The sequence below is a fragment of the Melanerpes formicivorus genome, unplaced genomic scaffold (assembly GCF_026170545.1).
Source record: "Melanerpes formicivorus ecotype bairdi unplaced genomic scaffold, bMelFor1.0.p_v2 SCAF_22, whole genome shotgun sequence".
Taxonomy (NCBI): domain Eukaryota; kingdom Metazoa; phylum Chordata; class Aves; order Piciformes; family Picidae; genus Melanerpes; species Melanerpes formicivorus.
In genome coordinates, this window is record NW_027142374.1 from 11,946,713 (window position 1) to 11,970,055 (window position 23,343).

The 23,343-nt window shown below is 43.5% G+C and overlaps 1 protein-coding gene across 4 annotated transcripts in view; it reads right to left on the reverse strand.

Annotated features, from left to right (window-relative positions):
- Positions 1 to 23,043, reverse strand: part of MTMR1 (myotubularin related protein 1) — a 45,974-nt gene extending 22,931 nt beyond the window's left edge. The window contains exons 1-13 of one of the 4 annotated variants that reach the window (XM_068152183.1): positions 22,785 to 23,043; positions 19,965 to 20,070; positions 17,832 to 17,855; positions 15,606 to 15,656; positions 14,208 to 14,283; positions 13,221 to 13,315; positions 12,935 to 13,042; positions 12,435 to 12,536; positions 11,652 to 11,735; positions 10,854 to 11,003; positions 10,332 to 10,520; positions 9,295 to 9,480; positions 5,666 to 5,872 (exon numbers count right to left, since the gene is read on the reverse strand). In XM_068152183.1, the coding sequence (XP_068008284.1) occupies positions 5,666 to 5,872; positions 9,295 to 9,480; positions 10,332 to 10,520; positions 10,854 to 11,003; positions 11,652 to 11,735; positions 12,435 to 12,536; positions 12,935 to 13,042; positions 13,221 to 13,315; positions 14,208 to 14,283; positions 15,606 to 15,656; positions 17,832 to 17,855; positions 19,965 to 20,070; positions 22,785 to 22,903 (1,497 nt within the window). In that variant the 5' untranslated portion in view covers positions 22,904 to 23,043. The remainder of the gene's footprint in view (positions 1 to 5,665; positions 5,873 to 9,294; positions 9,481 to 10,331; positions 10,521 to 10,853; positions 11,004 to 11,651; positions 11,736 to 12,434; positions 12,537 to 12,934; positions 13,043 to 13,220; positions 13,316 to 14,207; positions 14,284 to 15,605; positions 15,657 to 17,831; positions 17,856 to 19,964; positions 20,071 to 22,784) is intronic. The other 3 variants (XM_068152184.1, XM_068152185.1, XM_068152187.1) reach the window with 3 other exon arrangements.
- Positions 23,044 to 23,343: the final 300 nt, after the last annotated feature.

A 23,343-nucleotide genomic window follows, 5' to 3' on the forward strand; every position in this document is an offset into this window, starting at 1 on the left:
CAGAGTAACTCTAAAATATGTTCCAACTATGTGCAAGACAAGCAGATCTTCCATAATGAGAACCTGTGTTCTTCAACTACTAAAAATGCCTCCCAATATTCATTTATGGCCATGCCCTCGCTGTTGAGCCAAGCCGGAAAGACACTTGGCCGAAGCACTGTGCCAGGCGTTTTCCCATCTTTCACTGCACAGCCATTTATTGCTACCAGTGGGTCAAACTAGTAGGTATCTAGTAAGACTATACTGAAATGACAATTATTCAGATTGCCTACCTGCCGGAGGGCAGTGACGTAGCTGGGGGAGGGGTTGCCGCGGAGACCGCGCGCAAACCAAACAGAACCCAGCGCGTGGCTGAGAGAGGAGGCAGCTTGAGCAGCGCAGCTCTGGGAGTTTGGCTTTTGGCTTTGATTCCCTTGCTTTTCAGGCGGTAAGGGGCTGGTGGCTTGGGACTTTCCAAAGAGAGGAGGAGGGGCAGCGGGCTCAGATTGCCTACCTGCCGGAGGGCAGTGACGTAGCTGGGGGAGGGGTTGCCGCGGAGACCGCGCGCAAACCAAACAGAACCCAGCGCGTGGCTGAGAGAGGAGGCAGCTTGAGCAGCGCAGCTCTGGGAGTTTGGCTTTTGGCTTTGATTCCCTTGCTTTTCAGGCGGTAAGGGGCTGGTGGCTTGGGACTTTCCAAAGAGAGGAGGAGGGGCAGCGGGCTCAGATTGCCTACCTGCCGGAGGGCAGTGACGTAGCTGGGGGAGGGGTTGCCGCGGAGACCGCGCGCAAACCAAACAGAACCCAGCGCGTGGCTGAGAGAGGAGGCAGCTTGAGCAGCGCAGCTCTGGGAGTTTGGCTTTTGGCTTTGATTCCCTTGCTTTTCAGGCGGTAAGGGGCTGGTGGCTTGGGACTTTCCAAAGAGAGGAGGAGGGGCAGCGGGCTCAGATTGCCTACCTGCCGGAGGGCAGTGACGTAGCTGGGGGAGGGGTTGCCGCGGAGACCGCGCGCAAACCAAGCAGAACCCAGCGCGTGGCTGAGAGAGGAGGCAGCTTGAGCAGCGCAGCTCGGCTGCTCACTGACAGGGAAAAAAAAAAAAAAAAAAAAAGCCGTGTGGAGAGGGTGGTTACTGCAAGATGGTCACCACTAGAGCAAAGGCTAGCAGAAGGACAGTGGGCACCCAAACAGAGACCACACACAAGCATGCAGATGTTCAGGCAGGTGGCTGCAGTGAGTGCTGGAACCTGGCACTCGACATGGAGGCTGGAGGGAGCAGCTCCTGTTTCAGGTGTGAGCAGGTCAGTGACCTGATGAGCATGGTGGTCAAACTAAAAGAAGAGGTAGAAAGGCTAAGAGATAGAAGAGATGGTGAGCAGAAAATTGACGATTCCCATAATGTAATCTCTTCTAAACCAGAACAGGGGGTAATCTCTTCTAAACCAGAACAGGGGGTAACACTTAGGGGAACAGGAAGTTTGATACCTTCCCAGCAGCAAGCCTCTCAGCCTCCCTGTAGTAACCCCCATGAGCAGGGCCAATGGGAACAGGTCTCTGCCCGACGGAAGAAACGCAAACAAAGGAAGTCTGCTCCTGTGAGCAGCACGCTGCCTCCAGTGCAGTTACAGAACAGGTATGAGGCTCTGCAGGAGGAACAGGTCATTGGTAAGGTCGAGGACCCAAGAAGGTCAGAAGCTGCACCAATGACAGGTTGCCTCATGCCAGCCATCAAAACTTACCCAGAAAAGAAACCTCGCAGGGTCATCGTCATAGGAGACTCCCTACTGAGGGGAACAGAGGGCCCAATATGCAGACCAGACCCATTTCATAGAGCGGTCAGCTGCCTCCCTGGTGCCCAAGTAAAAGATGTTGTAGATAGAATTCCCAACCTCGTGAGTCCTTCAGACTACTACCCACTGCTGGTCTTTCAGGTGGGCAGTGACGATGTAACAATGAGAGGCTCACAATCTATTAAGAAAGACTTCAGAACCTTAGGGCAAATGCTAAAGGGATCAGGGGCTCAAGTCGTGTTCTCTGCCATCCCTCTAACGTCAGCAATGGATGAGGACACACTGAGGAAAGGCCGACAGATCAATTCATGGCTCAGGGGCTGGTGCCATCGACAGGGCTTTGGGTTCCACAATCATGGATTGGTTTTCAAGGCACCTGAGCTGAAAACAACTCATGGGACACACTTGTCCCAGAGTGGGATAAGAATCCTGGGGCAGGAATTGGCAGGGCTCATTGATAGGGCTTTAAACTAGATTTGAAGGGGGAAGGGGTTAATAGTCTCCTGCTGGCTGGTGACAAACAGAGGGGCAGCTCACCAGCAGTAGAGAGAAGGAGAGCTGGTAAGGGCTCTCAACTTGCTACCCTGAGGCAAGCCACGAATGATCCACCAGGACATTCTGTGGAAACCGAGGGGATTTGTCACAAGAGGAGGACAGGGCCAGCCCAGCTGAAGTGCTTCTATGCGAATGCGCGCAGCTTGGGCAATAAACAGGATGAGTTAAGGGCACTGTGCTGCTGGGATGCCACGACATAGTGGCTGTTACTGAAACTTGGTGGGATGAATCCCATGACTGGGATGTAGGCATAGATGGGTATAAACTCTTTAGGAAGGATAGGCAGGGAAGGAGAGGAGGAGGTGTTGCCCTCTATGTCAATAGCAAGTTGGAATCAGTGGAGCTCCAACTGGGGAGGGATGATAAGCTAGTTGAGAGTGTATGGGTCAAAATTAAAGGCAGGACAGGGGAAGAAGATATTACTGTGGGGGTCTCCTACAGGCCACCTGACCAGCAGATCCAAGCAGATGAGGCCCTCCATAGGCAAATAGAAGCAGCTTCCAGGTCACAAGCCCTGGTCCTCATGGGTGATTTCAACCACCCGGACATCTGCTGGAGGGACAACACAGCAAGGCACCAGCAATCCAGGATGTTCCTGGACTGCATAGAAGACAACTTCCTCCTCCAAATGGTGGAGGAACCAACAAGAAATGGTGCTATGCTGGACCTTGTTCTCACCAACAGGGAAGGGCTGGTAAGCAATGTGAGGCTCATAGACGGCCTTGGCTGCAGTGACCATGAAGCAGTTGAATTTAACATCCTCAGGGCAATCAGGAGGAAGTATTCCAAGCTCACAACCCTAGACTTTAGGCATGCAGATTTTGATCGCTTCAGGGATCTGCTAGCCAAAGTGTCATGGGACAAAGCCCTGGAGGGAAGAGGGACCCAGGACAGCTGGTCAGTATTCAAGGACCACCTCCTCTGTGTCCAGGAGCTCTGTGTACCAACAAAGAGAAAAGCAGGTAAGAATGCTAGGAGGCCTGCCTGGATGAGCAAGGAGCTACTGGACACACTATTACTTAAAAGGAAACTCTACAGGAAGTGGAGGGAAGGACAGGTAGAACAGGGGGAATACAAGGAAGCTGCCCGAGCAGCAAGAGTCCTGGTCAGGAAAGCCAAAGCAGAGTTTGAGTTGAATCTAGCCAGGGAGATTAAAGGGAATACTAAGAACTTTTACAGGTATATTAATGGGAAGAAGAAGACTAGGGAAGGTGTGGGCCCCCTCAGAAAAGAAAATGGTGACATGGTCACCTGTGATGAGGAAAAGGCTGAGGTACTTAATAACTTCTTTACCTCAGTCTTCACTGCAAGGGCCTCTAGCCACACTCCTGATGTTATGGAAGTCAAAGCCAGGGACAGGGAGGAAGAACTGCCCATTGTAAGTGCAGATCAGGTTCGTGATCATCTGAAGAACCTGAAAGTGTTCAAGTCCATGGGACCCGACGGGTTACACCCACGGGTGCTGAGAGAACTGGCAGATGAGGTTGCTAAACCCCTCTCTATTATATTTCAAAAGTCCTGGCAGTCTGGTGAAGTCCCCACAGACTGGAAAAGGGGAAACATTGCCCCCATCTTCAAAAAGGGCAAGAAGGAGGAACCAGGGAACTACAGGCCAGTCAGTCTCACCTCTGTGCCTGGAAAGATCATGGAACAGATCCTCCTGGAGTCACTACTCGCTCAAAAGAATAGTGAAGAGGTGATTGGGAACAGTCAGCATGGCTTTGCCAAGGGCAAATCCTGCCTGACCAACCTGGTGGCCTTCTATGAGCAGGTGACAAAATTAATAGATGAGGGGCGAGCAACTGATGTCATTTACCTGGACCTGAGCAAAGCCTTCGACACTGTCCCGCACCACATCCTGGTCTCCAAACTGGTGACACATGGGTTTGATTGGTGGACCACTAGATGGATAAGGAACTGGCTTGATGGCCGCACCCAAAGAGTGGCTGTCAATGGCTCCATGTCCCAGTGGAGGCCAGTGACAAGTGGAGTCCCTCAGGGATCAGTCCTGGGACCTATCTTATTCAACATCTTTGTGGGGGACATGGACAGTGGCATTGAGTGCACCCTCAGCAAGTTTGCTGATGACACCAAGCTGTGTGGTGCAGCAGACACGCTGGAGGGAAGGGAGGCCATCCAGAGGGACCTTGACAGGCTGGAGAGGTGGGCACAGGCCAACCTCATGAAGTTCAATAAGAGCAAGTGCAGGGTCCTGCATCTGGGTCGAGGCAATCCCAGGCACAAATACAGGCTGGGCAGTGACTGGCTGGAGGATAGCCCTGAGGAGAGAGACTTGGGGGTGCTGGTGGACAAAAAGCTCAACATGAGCTCTCAGTGTGCACTTGCAGCCCGCAAAGCCAATCAGATCCTGGGCTGCATCAGGAGAAGTGTGGCTAGCAGGTCGAGGGAGGTGATCCTCCCCCTCTACTCAGCCCTGGTGAGACCCCACCTGGAGTACTGTGTCCAGTTCTGGAGCCCCTATTACAAGAGGGATGTGGAGGTGCTGGAGCGTGTCCAGAGAAGGGCCACGAGGATGATCAGAGGGCTGGAGCACCTCTCCTATGAGGACAGACTGAAGGAGTTGGGGCTGTACAGTCTGCAGAAGAGAAGGCTCCGAGGTGACCTAATTGTCGCCTTCCAGTATCTGAAGGGGGCCTACAGGAAGGCAGGGGAAGGACTTCTCAGGATATCAGGTAGTGATAGGACTAGGGGGAATGGAATGAAGCTGGAGGTGGGGAGATTCAGGCTGGATGTGAGGAGGAGGTTCTTCACCATGAGAGTGGTGAAACCCTGGAATGGGTTGTCCAGGGAGGTGGTCGAGGCCCCGTCCCTGGGGGTGTTTAAGAGCAGGCTGGATGAGGCTCTGTCCAGCCTGATCTAGTGTGGGGTGTCCCTGCCCATGGCAGGGGGGTTGGAACTAGATGATCCTTGTGGTCCCTTCCAACCCTGAATGAAACTATGAAACTATGAAACTATGAAATCAGCAGCATGGTTCCAGCAATTTAAACTTCTAGACACCTTGTTTTCCCTCTTTCTCCATTCATAAGATTGTTAAAGATGAAGCAATGTACTGCAATCCCTATTCCTTGTAAAAGAAACATTAATTAATTCATTCATTTTACCATTATGTTCAAGCCACTTAATCCTTCCTTAATTCATATTATATCTCTCTCACAGATTTCCTGTCCAAAAAGAACAGGTCTCAGTTCCCTGACACACTCACACCATTCAAATAAGGACACCAGCAATGATAACGATAATGCAGCAGAGCATTGTGAGAAAAGATGCTATTCAAAATAAAAGGCCTTGAAGGTGACAAATTGCATATTAAATCTTTTAGCTTACCATTGCAAATCGGTGTCCAAAACTGATCCATTCTTTCTCTATAAGGACTTCAAAGCCTTTAATGGTTCTGTAATAGCTGTCCAGCATGAGCATAGCCAGCGCCGTCAGCTGCGCTGTTCTGTCCCAGCCATCGCTGCAGTGAACCACTACAGAAGTTTTACCAGATTCAATTTTATCTGCAATTCTCACTGCCCCAGCAAGAAGCATCTTAAAGAAACAGAAAAACAAAGCATATTAAACACTAACCAAAACTCTACCAAAATCAAAACCAGCTACAAGCTTTTACTCTTAGTGCTAACATATTTTAAAGTTTCAAATTAGCTAAGCGCCTGGATGACACTGCTTTAAATGAGGGATTTCCAAATGGTGGTATGCATACTCCTAGAGATAAAAAGAACTGTTGTCCAGAAGACAGTCCCCAACAGCTCTCCCAGCACATGGTAAAAAACCTGGGAATCCCTTCTCCAAATCAAAACTGAAACTCTGTGTCACGATGAAAAGACACAAATACTGCAAGCTACGCCAAAGGCTCAAAGGTCAGTGTTTGGAATGCTCAATTTCACAGTAATCAATCACTCTTCCTCAGTTTTCAGTTGTCAAATACTAAGTTTGGAGAAGGGCAAACTATCCAGCTAATCTAAATAAAAAGCACAACACAAACACAGAAACCCCTGGCTGGGAGCCTGTGCCACTGTGCTGGTGAATGAAATGGATGTTGTATTCGAGCCATGAGGACACCTAACAGCCTGGACTCAGAAGCACGCTGGAGAGCGTTAAGATAGATGTGGCACAGGGCTGAGATCACCTGTGTGAATTTGTTACCCTTCTACCCCACAAACTCCCTCTCTTGTTCTCTTATGCCACTCTGCAGTTTTTTAAAACCTGGACAGCCTCTCTCCTGTGAAGATTTCTCTCTGCAACATGGCCTACTGTGGCACTGCAAAATACGTGAAGAAAACAAGCACTAGAATGGGACCGCAAGACAAATTCCTGTGCTGCAGCTCACAACATCAGAAAATGGAATCTTGCAAAACATTTGTATTCTTCCCTTCCCAGGCACGTAAAAACATCTTCTGGGAAGCAAGAAAGCCAGCATCCACTGAAGCAGCTGTGCACAAGACCAGTCTTCAAAGCTATTTCAAGAACCATGCTTTAGAGACAATTTTCATTGACTGTATCTTTCATTGACTGTATTATTTATGGCAAAACTGAAGGGTGCCAGGATGGAAATAGCAGAAAACAATATAAAAGCTTCTATGGGAGAACAGAGCTTGTGGCCTGAACTCATTAATCACCAACTACTTTAGCTACAAAGCTCTACTGCACTGAAAAAGTGCAAATATTAAAACAGTTTGGTCTTTGATAAAAGCAGAAAATGAATCTGTATAAAATAGCCTGCTCTAAATTGTCCTAAACAGAATGCAGATGAGGGAGTAAAGCTGAAAATGTTTCAAAGCTTAGCAACCAACACAGTATTTCACTTAGGGCTCCTAATGAATTATTTTAGATTGGTTCAAAAATGAGAATTGGTTTAAAAATAATTACTAAACACTACTTCTACCCTGAAAGACAGAAAATACTCTGAGGGGGAGGGATGTGAGGAGGGCACCACATCCTGGGTGTACAAAAAAGCATCAAGTGACTCCTGCTGTTAACTGCCATCTTCACCCAGACAAAAAGTTACTGGTGCCTCTCTGGACAGTCCTGGACCATCATCAAAATGTTCTGTGTGCCCAGAGCTAGGAAGGTGAAGTTCCAGTAATGCATTTCATTAAACTGGGATATAATCACACTGGTCCAAGCCCAGAAAACAGAAGCTGTGCTCAAGCAAAGACGTGAATTTGTTAACCTGTATTCCAAGCCAAACTGAATAGGCAAGGAAGGTGTGCAAGTCTTGGATATAAGCACAAACTGCTCTGCTCTTGTCATCTGTGCAGCAGTGGTATCAAAGTGCCCTTCTGACATTGGCTAAGCTCAGGAACCCCACCGAAGACAACATCAATGAAAGGTGACCACTGGCTCAAACAATTCCATTTTTAAAACCAGATTTTTGTACTTAAGACCATGGCTGATAAAAAAAAAAAGTTTCCAGATATGCAGATTCCCAAAGCTGTTTGAAACAGTCCCACTTCTAGTGAATAAGGAAATTAACCTGTTCCCAAAAGACCATTACATTTATTTAGTTCTTAATTTAAGCATTTGCTCCCTCTGCTGGTTCTCCCACAGCAGTTAGCAAGCACTAGTTACCAGGAAAGGGTCAAAGGAATGAACAATCTCAAAGACGTTTTGCATGAGTGACATTTGAGCCAGCTGATAATAAAACAAATGCCACTTCATCCATACTTATAATAAACAGGGTAATGAAATAATCTGTTTTAAAACATTTCATAGATTAGTGCAGCAGACTGCAAAACTCAGTATGGTGGTGATTTATTTTAGTATTATGCCAAATAACAGAGCAGATTATAACCCAGTAAAGCACTGACTATAAACAGCCCATGAAAATGTAGGTGCCCAACACATGAACACCAAACACTGCATTGAAGGAGGGAAGGATGAGAAAGACTGTAGAATTTACAGTCAAGTCCTTTTGGCAGCTGCTCAGATAAAATCTGAAGTTCCCAGGGCATTCTTCCAAAAAGCAGGGATAACCCTGGACTGCTCACAAACATTCCCTCTCAAGAAAATAAAACATTGTCCAACACTAAATATGATCCTACGCTATCAGGAATTAACTCATTACCTACCAACATACAAAAGTGGAAATACAAACTTCTTATGGAATGCTCAAAATGCTGTGTTCTAAGTGACCATTTAAAACCTCTTTCTTTCCTTTATTTGTTTTAAACAAGATAGATCTGTTAAACTTATTATTTTAGAATATATAGAATATAGAATAGAATAAACCAGGTTGGAAGAGACCTTCAAGATCATCGTGTCCAACCCTTCAACCAATCCAACCCACCCAAACAACTAACCCATGGCACCAAGCACCCCATCAAGTCTCCTCCTGAACACCTCCAATGACGGCGACTCCACCACCTCCCCAGGCAGCCCATTCCAATGGGCAATCACTCTCTCTGTATAGAACTTCTTTCTAACATCCAACCTAAACCTCCCCTGGTGCAGTTTGAGACTGTGTCCTCTTGTTCTGGTACTGGCTGCCTGGGAGAAGAGATCAACATCCGCCTGTCTACAACCTCCCTTCAGGTAGTTGTAGAGAGTGATAAGGTCACCCCTGAGTCTCCTCCTCTCCAGGCTAAGCAATCCCAGCTCCCTCAGTCTTTCCTCATAGGGCTTGTGTTCCAAACCCCTCACCAACTTCGTTGCCCTTCTCTGGACACGCTCCAGCAAGTCAACATCCTTCCTAAACTGAGGGGCCCAGAACTGGACACAGTACTCGAGGTGCGGCCTAACCAGTACAGTGTACAGGGGCAGAATGACCTCCCTGCTCCTGCTGGCCACACTGTTCTTGATGCAGGCCAGGATGCCATTGGCCCTTCTTGGCTGCCTGGGCACACTGCAGGCTCATGTTCAGCCTACCATCGACCAGTAGTATTTTCAGAAATGCAAGTTAAAAACACAACTTAAAACAAACCAAATAGTTTCTCTCATCAGAAGTGTTTTACCCTTATGTATTCCAGCCAATGCGTTGAGTCCACATTTGACAGCCACCGGGTCTCATCGATAGTAGGATAAACTATTTCTTTCAGCTTACGCAGGGATTCTCTCATCACATGGATGTTGTGAATTTCCAGAAAGACCAGCTCTGCATTTGGGTAGGCACTTTCACTTTCATATCCTCCACCTTTTGCCTGTCATTCAAAAAGTGAAAAAAAACCCAAAGAAAAGAACATGTAGAAGACGTTCGTGTATATAGTACTATTTTGGTCAAGTTTCAGAACTTTCTGAGAAAGTGTTTCTCAGCACTAATAATGTATTTTTGGCTTTTGCTTTCTACAAAGCACTACAGTATTTTTTGTAGGTGAAAAAAAAATTCTAATTCTAATAGGCTTCATTTGATAATACACATACACACCCTCCCCCTTTTATTACTGAAGCCTCCAGTCTTCCATGGGCTTTACCACATCATTTCTGTTACGCCTTCATGCTGCCTTCAATTCTTGATGGGACTTTCCAAAACAGAATAGAATAGAATAGAATAAACCAGGTTGGAAGAGACTTTCAAGATCATCGCGTTCAACCCATCATCCAACACCATCTAATCAACTAAACCATGCGACCAAGCACCCCATCAGCTCTCCTCCCAAACACCTCCAATGATGGCGACTCCACCACCTCCCTGGGCAGCCCATTCCAATGGACAATCACTCTCTCTATGAAGAATTTCTTCCTAACATCCAGTCTAAACCTCCCCTGGTGTAGTTTGAGACTGTGTCCTCTTGTTCTGGTGCTGGTTGCCTGGGAGAAGAGACCAGCCCCTGCCTGCCTACAACTTCCCTTCAGGTAGTTGTAGACAGCACTAAGGTCTCCCCTGAGCTTCCTCTTCTCCAGGCTAAGCAACAAGCAACTTACCTTCCTTCTCAACCCCTCTTTAGAGACCCTTTGTTATCTGTTTTTCACATCAAGTTCTCATACTCATCTCTTACTCAGTCTTCAGACTTGTAGCACAGAACTTCTAATGCTAGTTTTGACTCCAATCTACCTTGTTTGTATCTGCAACACTGTTCTGTCTGGCATCAAAGATGATAAGTTTATGTGACTGAGCATTGGCATCCATGATTGTCTGCAAATACTTTTCATCTTCTTTGCAACGCTTATCATTTGGGCCTACTGAGGGCTGACTGCATCGTGTTATTGTTGCTTGGCTTTCAGGATGAATCCAGGATAAAACCTGTAGGGAAAGAAAATCATGTTAGTTTACTATACCACTATAAAAGCAGCAGACCAGGGTGCAATTAAACAACCACACTGCCTGCATGGCATTGTTTCCTGGCTAATAAATGCAAAATTAAGTGCAAGCTGGTGCAAAACCATAATGATGGCACACTAGCACTGCTCAGTCCAAATCTGAGCTTGAAATACAAAGTGATTGCAAACATCTCAAAGTACTCTGAGAATTTTATGAAATTCTCAGAAAGTCTTAAGACATTTTAAGAAATTGTAGCTTATATATAAGCTGCCATTGTGTAGAGTACTTGCATCTCCTTGTCAAAGTTTCACTTACTGGAACTCTGCCTTTTGCTCTAAATGCAGCCACCTTTGTGAGGTCATCATCCTTTACACTGGTTGGCACAACGAGAACTGCAGGATATGTATCACAAAGCTCATAGGTGCTGTTAATTTTGGATATTTTCCAACTCTCATTGGGCAAGCCCTGCATGAATGTAAGAAAATGTTTGTATTTTTCAGGTTAGACCTTAACAAATCTGAGTTTAGGCTGATGAAAATGTTTATATGCTCTGTACTTGCTTAATAAAACTGTGCATTCATTTTTCTTCTAAATAAGCTGTAAAATGTAGGTCTTCATGTTGAACCATAAACCAAAACATTAAAAGTCTTCCCTATTTTATTGCCTTCAACAATTATATGCAAAATACTAACTGGAATAAACTGCATACTAAGTTAGAAAGTGCTCATATAGTGAAATAAAAATACTTTGCTAACTAGGAAACTGCAGATTTACAATGGTAAACTACACTCACCCTTCTACTTAATGACACTTATTCAAACCCAAAGTTTTCAAAGCCTGTATTTTCCAGCAACAGCACTCTGAAAATGTGTATTTAAGAATGCATGTTAAGAAAGACCACTCTGCCCAAGTACTCAGCACCTGCTATCTCCATCAAATTTAGCAGGTGCTCAACACTCCCACAGTCAAGCCACTAGGCATTTTAGTATCTAAACTTGGGAGCTAGACAGTCTGTGAGTGTAGCTAGAGTTGAAAATATTTTTTCTTGTTTGAATGGCTTTGGGGGAAATGTGAGGAAAAAAAATAAATACAGCAAATACTCATGTAACTTACCTGCCTCTTATATTCTGCCATTGGATCATACACTTTCCAGCCATTAACAGCAAACTTTTCTTTATAGCTGAATGCAAAAAGAGGCTAAGAACAGCAAAGCAAAAGCCTAAATTACCATCTGATGGGGTGTAATGCACAATAAGCTCCAAAACAGTGACCTTTCTAGTACTGCATATTTAACACCTGTAAAACTCTTTAACAGCACACATAAAACCTTCGGTCATGAGTGGACCACACTGTGCTAGAAAGAAACTGCAAGGCATGTTTTCTCCTTCAAGTACATGCTATGCAATTAATGAAATCAAGGTAGGGGACAGAGTTGATGTTACTTGCCAGCTATCACACAACACATCGATGGCACAACCAGGATGAGGAAATTGGTCTCCTACCCCCCAAGCAGTACAAGCAACCGAAATAACATTCTGCAGCTAACTAGTAAGATGACTAACTGTACCCATCTGTGGTTTCAGACAGAACTTCAAGTCTGAATTATCTACTGCAGAAAGTAAGAGTCAATACATACACATTTTTAATCAGCAACATTAGGCAAATCTAGACCTCAGGGGCTATGTACAAATTAACTTCACTGATAGCAGGCCACAGAGTAGAGTTTTATGAACTAATGCAGAACAGAAGCGGAGTCAGAGCAGCTCGCCTGCTCTGTAACAGATTTTAACGATCAACATTTCAATGCCTCTTATACAGACCTTGTATTTCCCCCACCCACATCTTCCAAAAATGAGGAAGAGCCAGTGACAGCCTTTTCTGCACCTTAAGACTTACCAGCCCGTTCGAAACAGGAAATGCACGTATTACAAGGTTTTCAAAAATCTCCAGCCTGTTCTGCTCCTCCTGCTTATAGGCCAGCCGCAGATTTCTCATATCCTATCAAAAACAAGCGGCACTGTTTTACTCTGTGATGAATTAAGGGGGAAAAACAGTGGTAAGAAATTGGATTGAAGGAAGGCACATACGAAGCACTAAGTCACTAACACAATCTAACCCACATTAGAGTTCTGTAAGCATTCATATGGTGACTAAGAGCATCACTACAGTTGCTAGACATAAAAATAGCCACTTTTCCTATGAATCCACTTGAGAGAAAAGGCAGAAGTGTTTAAGACTAAGTATCATAAGAGGAATTGAAAAAAATTATCTAAATGAAGGAGGGTTCAAATAGAGGGAACTGATCAGACAGAAAACCAGCAAGTGTATACAGATTCCCCTTGCAGAAATATGAAATGAAAATACTTCAGTATGAACAAATCTCTACCATGCCATACCTTGCAAACTATTTCTATACCACACGAGTTGTCTCCATGGCTCTGTACTCCAATTTTTTCAACTCTATTTATGACTCCAAGGGGAACATCAACAACAAAAGGTGGGTCCTGAGTTTTGTATACAAAAGAAAAGAACATGGTTACATTAGGAGGAACACAACCTAAGATTTTTCATGTACATTTCACTGCAGTCAACTACAACTCATACCAAATTTGTCACTTGGTGAAACCTACTTCAGCAACATCCCCACCTGAAACAATATGCAATCAGATAGCAAAGTCTTACCCTTTCAACACTTTTGATAAACATCCTGAAGTCTGTCACTGTTAGTGTACCACTGACTGCTCCCATGAATGGACAGATATACATAACATCTTTAGCTGGAAAACAGACCAATAAAACAGACCAATTTTACCATTATACACATTTGTTCCATACAAATCTACATCCACTTTTAAACAGCAAGAATTTTGCAGCTCTGTAAGATTTTGATGCCTGACCTCAACAGGAATGCCTGCCCCTCAGACACTGTCAGGACTGAAAGAGCTGTCTTTACCTCAACAATGAAAACAATCAAATTCCTCAAGTCCCACTGCTGCTCAGCAACTGCTGAGCAACTGAGGCAAGGATCAGCTAACACGGGCTGCTGTAAGGGCAGGCAGGTAGCAAAGTAACTGCTGGTATTCCTAGCTGCTGGCAGCTCTGGTCCCTGCCCTGAGGTGTATAGCACCCACACTCACCTCAGAGAGAGCATCCAAATAGGCAGTCACTGCAACTGAGCTCCAAGTAGTTCAGTTATATGCCCATACCTCATTTTCACTTGTATTGGGAAGTGCTAGAACTCTTCTCTAGCCAACTACTGCACTGCTAATGCAGAGATTGCTGACACAAGCTAAAGCAAAACAAATCTCATTAAGAACCGGACAGACGTTTTCCATATCTTCATCTTCTCTGATACCACAATTTTGAGGCTTTTCAATCTACAAGCAGACATACTACTAACACAGCTATATGGACCACATTAACCCTTGAAACAAAGAACAGTCACACATGTGAACAGTCACATATGTGAACAGTCACATATGTGAACAGTCATCCTCTGAAACCAATTTCTCTTTCTTACATTTGGATTTAAGAGAAAAGAAATTCACATCACATTAGCTATGCTAAAGTGGCAATAAAATAATAAGAGTGAAAAGGAAATAACATTTGTTTCTTTAAATAAACTAGCCATTTAATAGCATTCAGTGTAACATTCCATAGTATGCTTACCAATCACTTTGATTGATTCTCCAGGAAAAAGCGGAGCCTCTTCCATCTGCGCGAGCTTGTTTCCATCCCGCAGTGCCTGGCAGAAATCCAAAACCATGAGTAAATCTCACTTTCCATCTGCACTACATCAATACATTTTGATGCAAAGTACTGTTACTACCAGATTACTGAACACAAGAAGTGTATCTTTTTTTTTTGTTTTTTACAAGGCACAACTGTATTAAACAGTACCAGAGTAAAAAAACCAAAGAGCCGCACACAAAATCCAGTATTGTAACACAGACATGCAAGTTAGCAACGTATTAGTATTAAAGCATTTATGCAAACATTAGATCCACGTGCTAGCTACATAAAGCTTACAAAAATGAGAACAAGAAGATCAGCCCAAATTTATAATTGCTAGTTTGTTAGCCTTTTGCTACATGCCAGTGTTATTTGGGGTACTTTATCTACTTAAAAGTGTTTTAAAGCTCACAGTAACTTTTTTTTCCCCCCTATTCATACTTGTTTACTTAGTATTTGAGTACTTCCTGTGAGAATTCTATGGCAGAAGCTTTATACACTTAACATTTTTTTAACTTTCTATTTTTGACAGCAAGAAGTCAGAAGCACCCCATGATGCTCTTTCAATCGGTACCCTACTGACATCACCAAGGGTTATGGAGGAGGTCTATTACAGAAATTTTGGATCCAGATTAGATCATGAAGGAAGTAATAATGAAATACAGAAGAACAATTAGCAATTTAATATAAAGGCTACTGCCATACATATTCATTGAGGTAAATGGCTTCATTCTTGAATGATACAAGATTGATTCTTTGGGTTCTTTGTTGGCAGTTACAATGTACTGAAGATTTTTAATGAAGAATAAATGGGCTTGCAAGACTTTTAAGGACCATGTGAGAAAGTGATCTCTCTCAAGTCCATGTGATGAGTTATTAAGTTTAAATTTTTTACATCCTGAAGTGGGAATAATTATAATGGGCTATGTTACAGTAAACAAATAACTCTTCCCTTGTATTACAGATGTGATCAGTTTGCCTCTAAACTACCCAAGCCCTCATTGATGAATAATTTCTAAAGATATTTCAATTGATCTATGATTTTAGATTTTCTTGAAAGCTAACAGCATCCAATGACAAAAGATGATGTGCAGAGAATTAGCCAACACTTACAAACTTGGTAGGATGGATGTGCTCTGTCAGACAGGGGCTTATGTGCAGAAACATATTTTAGACTACATGATACTACAAGAAAACCCTACCTAGCAAAAAAGTGTTAATACACTAAATTACTTCTATGGATTCTCTTGCATGAGAATGTCTGTACTGTACAAGTACTAATATATAGTACCTTGCTACACAGTTAATGAATGAAAGATGAGTAAAACTTGCCACCTGATCGGGTTCTGCTTCAGAATGATAGCCATTGTGTCCATCCTGAATCTCCTGCATTGCATGAGGCAGCAGTAGGGCAAGAGAGAACAGGAAAAAACATGCAGACAACAGGTGAAAGGCTAGAATCTTTTCTTTCTTGTTGCCCTATTTTTACTTTCCTTTCCTTAAAAGGACAGCATATACTTAAAACTCCAGCTTAGCTATTCAAAATCTGCCACTCCTGGCACAAGCTACTCTCCACAGAAGGGAATTCAAGCTCTTAGCACTCTACTTTTAATTTTATTTGGCAGAACACAAAATGAAAAATGTACTCCCTTTTTTCACAAAAGAGTCAGTGCTGGTAGATAAGAACATGAAAGTATGTACTGTCTTTTTAAGACAAACAACCATAGAGCGAAGAAAATGAATCCGAAGTATGCCACATGCTTATCAATAGACGAAATTGAGTACAGCTTGCAATGGCAGCATTAGGGGAAAACTCATGCAATCTTTCAAGGAAAAAGTAGGTTGACATCAGATAGAAGCATCTAGACAATTAAAAAAAAAAAGACTTTACTGTGTAAAACATGTTTAATTGAACTTTCAGTTTTCACATGGTTTCAGATGTTTTTCCAGCAATTTCTGGATTGTTGTGGGTAACAGTTAGGAAGTTTACAGAACTCGAAATCACTCCTTGTAGGAAAATATGCAAACAATTCACATTTTTATGCTAGTTTACTTTTGCATCATATTGGCAGCAAATCCTGAATATTAATTGAATCTCTTTAATAAACATAAGGTCCCTGTGCACTCCAGAAAGAAGCACAAATGTCATAGGGTTATATGAAGTAATTGTTTTAATATGTTCAGCCAAAATTGTTCTTCCCTATTAACTAGAGGGAAGTTGTGTTCACGACACTCTATTATTCCCAGTTGACATGCAAAGAACTTTTCACTTGATCAACTGCAAAACCAGCCTCAGACTACATTTACAAATGTTTCCTAAAGTTATTTTTCCTTTTTACAGCATTTCTGTAGAACCTTCAAAAACCAAAAACTTAGAAGGAGGACTTCACGTTTCTTCAGATAATTTGAATTCTAAAGGACTTCAAATCAATAAAAAATTCCTTTCAAATTATAAAGGACTCCTAACATATATATATTGGTGGGGGTTCTGATAAATAGAAATTACTTAAATGCAAATCCATGAAAGTGCTGTTTCTGAAATGAGAGCAAAGTACACACTGTGATCTCTGGAAGGAAACCAGGATAACCAACAAATACACCATAAGATTTGTAATAAATGAGAAGCACAGCAGATCATTCAAAGACCAAAGACCAAGCAACTGTGGAAAACTGAATGAAAACAATACATTTTTTGTTACTCAACCCAGACCAATTATTTCAAGAGCTATCTATTAAAAAAAAATAAATAAATAGAACTCAGCTTGTGGATTTGTGTGGTTGGACTAAAATTATTTTCCAATATGTAAACAACAGATGAGAAAAAGAAATCTTTCAGACCTCATCTCTTGGTTTAAGACCGAACAAGAAGTCTTTGTTTGAATAAAAGCATTTCATGAACAATGTCAGAACACTATCCAGATCATTTCTCACTCCATAAATGTTGCTAAGAGAGTGAGAGAGAGAGAAGAAAACAAGGCACGCTTTTTTTTGTATCTCCAATGAACAATGGGCAAGGCCCAGTCTCAAAACGATCATTAAAAAGATGCAGGTCATTGCACTAGTGCCTAATTTTAAACCTAACTTTCAATCCTACCACAGGGTGGTAACAATTAAGGTAAAGCACGTACAAAGGCAAGCATGAATTGGTATCTTGTTTAAACAGGATAGACAAAGACGTAACCACTAATATTCTTTAGCATAGATAACACATTAGAGCTGCTAATTCTGCACTCTGTAGTCCAAAGCATGTAAGGCCCAGTTGCAAGCATCCCTTTTGTCAAAACTGATGTAATAAAACTGAAGTTAGTACAGCACATTCATAACATAATTTTAAAATACTGCTCTCTTACACACTGACTTTTATTGCCCACAAAAACATTGTCGTCTAGATAAAGCATTTCTATGGCAGAAAAGCTGTTGCACTGCATAGCAAAATGGTCTGACTGCTTCATAAAAACCATTAATGAAGTAAAGAAGAACGCTCGACACACCAAGATCTCACACAGCACAAAGGACAAACAGGTAGGAGGCCGTTCCGCTGCTAGCCAAAGGTAATCTTACCCGTATAACAGGCCTCCTGTACACCTGTTAGTTAAAATATAAAATGTTACCCAACAAAACTCATGGAGTTGGTTTGTTAAAGACATTACATTGTACTTCATCAGATTTTCAGAAGAACTCTACTTCCAAACCTTTTAATTATAGCCGGATTTTGAAAGGACAAAACGAAACTGCGCAGCTCTAGTAACTCTCATTTGCAGAATGGTTTTGATGTAAAAACAATCTAGCCACTTCATTTTAATAATGCAACAAATGCCAAGCTCTTCTGAAATACTCATTCCTAACCACCCTTTTATCCATTTACAATGTGCTATTGTGGAAAGAGAAGAAAAACTCTGGTAATATCTCTGTGTGGAGGACAATGAGCCTACAACAACAGCCATGAAGTATAACCACCCTATCTTTTAGATTCAAATGGAGTAACAAGGTTAGTCACAACTCTCCTCGAGGTTATTTCTGAAGACGTCTACACTTAGCTAACTCTACCTAAGTGAGTTTCATTGGTATGAAACTCTCATTCAAGAATATTCTCCAGAGTTCAAACTCAGAGTAAGATCATGTTCTTGCAGGTTTAGCAAGCAAGAACATTCAGCACTCTACAGTTTTGGCGATTTCATTTGCAATCCCTTTGCTTCTGCACTCTCTAAGTTACATTCTGGTGAGAGTAGTTAAAGAGAGTAACATAAGTAGCACCATAAGATACAGGAATCCATATGTTTATCTGGTTTTGCAAAAATATGGTTTAGAACATTATGAAAAGGGTGAAAAAAAGAATAAAGAAATGAGTTCCTGGTAAACCTACTGATGAGTTCCAGAAGCAAACACGCACATCTGGCCCCACCTCAAGTTCCTAAGTTGTTTTAAGATAGTCTTTGGTATGGAGAAGGAGGTCATTTAGAATTAAAAAGCTCTCTTTATTCCAAGAGAATGCATTCTGACTCAGGGATCTGAACACCAACCTTACACACTTGGGTTTCACTATAATCAAGTCCTTGATCTACAGGGCAAATACAACATCGACAGCTGTAATGCAAGGCTTCCCTCAATGTTTTATCAAAGATGTTAGCCTTGACCTGAAGTAAGCATTTCCAATTCAGCTGCCACTGTAGGGAAGAGCTGTACTTTTTTATGAGTATAAGCTGCTGACTGTGCCAATAGCATGAAACTCTGTGAGGGGAATTTTTAAGTAGACTACGGTCAAAAACGTTTTGCAGATACATCTTTTAGGCTTGGGCTGAATATGACCTGCTGTCTGGACAGCAAACTTTTTAGTAACAGAGCATATTAGAAAATAATTTGAAATATAGTAAAACCAAAAAGAAGGCAGCATCTTCATCTGACCATTTTGCATGAAGATCATGCAAAATGAAGATGTTTCCAAATACAGGAAGGAAAAAAAGGGATCTAGGTAGCAACAGTCTGGGTGTCTTAAAGGGACATGAAAGACAGATGATTTCTAACAATTTGTATGAGAAGTAAAACTACATATACTCTACTCAATAGCTCACTTGTCTGGCTCCATAATGGCAACAGCAAATAAGCTGAAAGAATAGGGGTCAAAAAGCATAATGGAACCTGTAAGGTGTTAATCCTGTGCAATCATTGCCTGAGTGACAACAATGCTGCTGGGAGGGAATGGAAAACATGATTTGTTTGTTTGTTTGAAGTGAAATACTTTCTCTCCTGGTGAAACCCCATGAAAAAGGATAGTCATTTATGTTCTTTGCAGAGTAACAATGACATGCATTTACCTGGAGAGCTCTATTCTGCACTATGAAAGACACACACTAGAAACTATTTCAACCTCTAAACGTACCTAACAAAAATTTTCCTACGTAGTAATCAAAAGAAAAGACAACTCACTTTTGACATTTTATTCAAAACATTGACTTTTAATTTTCCTTTCACCTCTCTCTTAACTTTTGTTCTGTAGACTTCAATGCCACTATTCCAAATACAGAGGAAACCACGAAGCTTATTCAAAAGACTCCTACGCATAATGAGATGTTTCTAGTTCTGAAACATTCAGCAATTTCCTAAGTACTCACCACCTGATAATCAAGGTAGCAAGGACTTTCATGATCATTCACTGTTTTACCTTAAACAAATCAATGCATTCCTCAAATCACTTACCCTGTAGTCTCTGGACACACCTTCTGATGGGACAGACCCTGAAATCTGACTAGAAATGGTTGCAGCTATCAGCTGTTTACACCATTCCACATGGGATCCAGTCGGGCTACAAAACCAGAATATTTCAAGTTATTTAGCAACAATTCAAAATGTATCTTGAGAACAGCACAGCAACTGAGCACATCCAGAAAACAAGACCATAAATAATCACCAACGTAAAAATTAGCTTGCTTGGCAGGCAGAATGCAACTACTGTGCTGATTAAATTAGGGAAAAGGATTTTACTAGGACTTCTCAGAGCTGTAGAGCTGTCAGGAGGTTAAAAGCAAGGTTAGGGTCCTAGCAATTTGTAAAATGTTTCCTTATGCAGAGTAATTTTTTTCATCTTTCACACACTTACTACTACTTGACCAAATTCCTTCCATGGATGGTTTTAAGAAACAGGAAACTCCTTACACTTCCTTTATTATTATTTCCTAATTATTCAGTAAATTCTCAACATTAAATTATGCTGGGATTTAAAAATCTATACTGTGTTAGTGTTGCATTCTGTATCAACACTAAAGGTAGGAAACACAGGTTTTCTAAAGGACTACTTCTAATTAGCCTTTTTTTTTTTCCCCTATTCATTAAACAAACTCTGAGTAATCTTTAGAACAGGCCTTCCCATGCTACAACAAGGAATTGTGCACTGTAGGGTGTTTATAGGAATCCTAAAGACAAAGCACTTAACAGGAGAATTCACCACATTCCTGATGAGGCATTTTGAGAACAGTTGCCTGATCTAGTGCTGCTTACAAATAACACTTTGAAGAGTACCAGCATCTGATGAAATCCTGAGAATGCCAGGGAAGTGGCACAGCAGTCTCAGCTGTGGATAACTGAAATTTCATCAAACAGCTGGGCTCTTCTACAGATCTAGAGCTTGTTCAGAAGTCAGATACAGAAAGAAAATGTTAATGCATTTTTAGTATTCATTAATAAACTATGGAATCTGGGAGCATCCTGTGACATTGAGGTGAATAGCTACATACCCAGCACCATAGGTGCTCCACAATTAGGATATTAACAGGGTGGGTAACAGGGTAAGATGAACAATTACTATTTAACTAGAGGTCTTTTCTCACATGAGCTCTGCTAGGACAGGTAAATACAAGGTGAAGATGCATGCAACAACTCCATATCTGAACTGAAAAGCTCACTCAGAACTTCTCTAATAAATTCTAGTAGCTTTCTCCCCACCTGCAAAGTTCTACACAGCACTAGATCACAAAATATCATTTTGCTACTCTAACACACCCATGATATTACTGCTTGAACAAGGAAGATACTCAGCTTAGTGCTGGAGTCCAGATTCACTGAGAAAAACTTCTAAGTTTTGCAAAAGAGTACATGAGCTACAGCCTACAGTAATCCTTTTCTGGTCTCATTTACCTCTCCTTCTCTCACATTTCTTAGTTTTTAGTGCCTTTCTTTCAGAATTTGCTTGTTTCCAAGTAAGTGGTTACTTGTTAATTAAGGAATTGTTTTTCTATAGCTTATCTTCACCAGGAATCACTACAACCACAAAGTTAACAGCAGCAAGAAAAGGAATCTGAGCGCAAGCCCATCTCCTATAATCACTGTCTCAAGATGCATCAGTGTACCACAGGGTGATGATCACACTGACTTGACTTATCACCATCTGTCAAGTGGGACACCCACTAGTACACCTCCTCTCATTATGTCTCATCTGAGGTCACACACATTACTGTAGCCTGGTACCACCACACCAACAAACTAATTAACTATATGACAAATGGACATTTGTACTTTCCAGGGTATAACAAGATTAGGACAAAAAGAAAAAAAAATTAAGTTGACAGAGTGCATTAATAAGGAATACAAAGATGTTTTAGTGATGGGAAATGGACATTTGCATTCCACCTTCACTGGAACGATGCAGAACTCCCAGGTTTCTCCGAACAGAAAAGAGAGACAATATGGAGACTGGAACTTGACACTTATTTTTAAGTGGCCTTTTTTCTTTATTTTTTTATCTTGGTGAAACTAGTTTCTACTCCTTGTTTAAGGATTTTTCAGTTCAGGTCTGAAGCCTGCCTTTAGCTGGAAACCTCCAAAGGAAGGAGTTGCTCTGCCAGGGTCTGCAGAGGAGAGGGGGTAGCACCTGGCACTAAACCCTGCTCACCTGCAGCCTGCCAGTGAGCCACAAACCATCACATGCACATACAGTTAAACGGGGACACACAGCACCGCTCCAAGATTGTTACAGCTCTGCAAATGAAACACACACTTGAATGGGGGGGAAGAGGGAGGGGACGGGGAAGCGGGAATAAAGACTTCATATCCTAGAACAGTCTGGCTTGGGTTTGGAAAGATGAGAAGCTGCGCACTTCCCAAAAACCTAACCCTGGGCCCAAATCTTGCAGGCAGCCTCAGCCTTCGCAAAACCGATGACGTTAATGACTAAGAGTAGACAACCGCAAGCAGGAAACTTTGACAACAGGCAGTTCCCCAGCCGAGGAAAATCTGCCCTTAGCCTGCCCGGTTAGACTAAAATAAAGCCCCAGATTGCAGCTGCCGGGGCTGGCCGGCTCCACGCCGCAGCCCCGCTTCGCTCTCCACGCCGGTTTCGGGGCGCGGGGCGGCGGCGGGGAGGCCGCCCCAAGGCCGGGGGCTGCGTTACGCCGAGGCGCGAGGCGAGGGACGCCGCCGCCTGGCCCCGCGGGGAGCGCAGGCCGCGGCGTCCCCCCCGCGCGCGGGAAGCAGAGACACCCCCCCCCCCCCTCGCGCCCGCCTTTCGCCGCTGGCTCCGCTCACCTGTCCAGCGTCTCCGTGCTGGCCTGCCGCGACGCCGTCCCCGCCGCGCCTCCCGCCCGCACGGGTCTCCTGCTCACACCGCCGCCCTCCACTGCCGGCCCCGCCGCCGCCCGCTCCATGTTTCCGGCCGCCGGCGGGACTCGCTGCGCCGGCAGGATGGCGGCCGCCCGCCCCTCCGCGGGTCCCCGGCCCGACCCTACCGCCTCGGCCCGGCACTCTCGGGCCCCGGCGGCGGCCGAGAGCTGTCACCTGGCGGCGGAGCTTACCCAGAGGCCTCCGCGCCGCCGTGAGGGCGGGCAGCGGCCCCGCGCGGCGGGGGAAGGCCCGGCTGCAGCCGCCCCGCGCACCAGCTTCAGGGGTCCGGCCCGGGCCCCAGACACCCCAGCACCTTGCCCAGAGGCCACGCTGCTGGATGGAATGGACGGGTGCCAGCTGCCACGGAAATGTGCGAACACTACGCTTCCAGTATGCCAGTAAACGTTTGTCAGAGGCAAAGGGCTTAAAAGTGACATCTTTTATTCTTTCCCCATCACACACATACACGGCAGACGGATGTTAA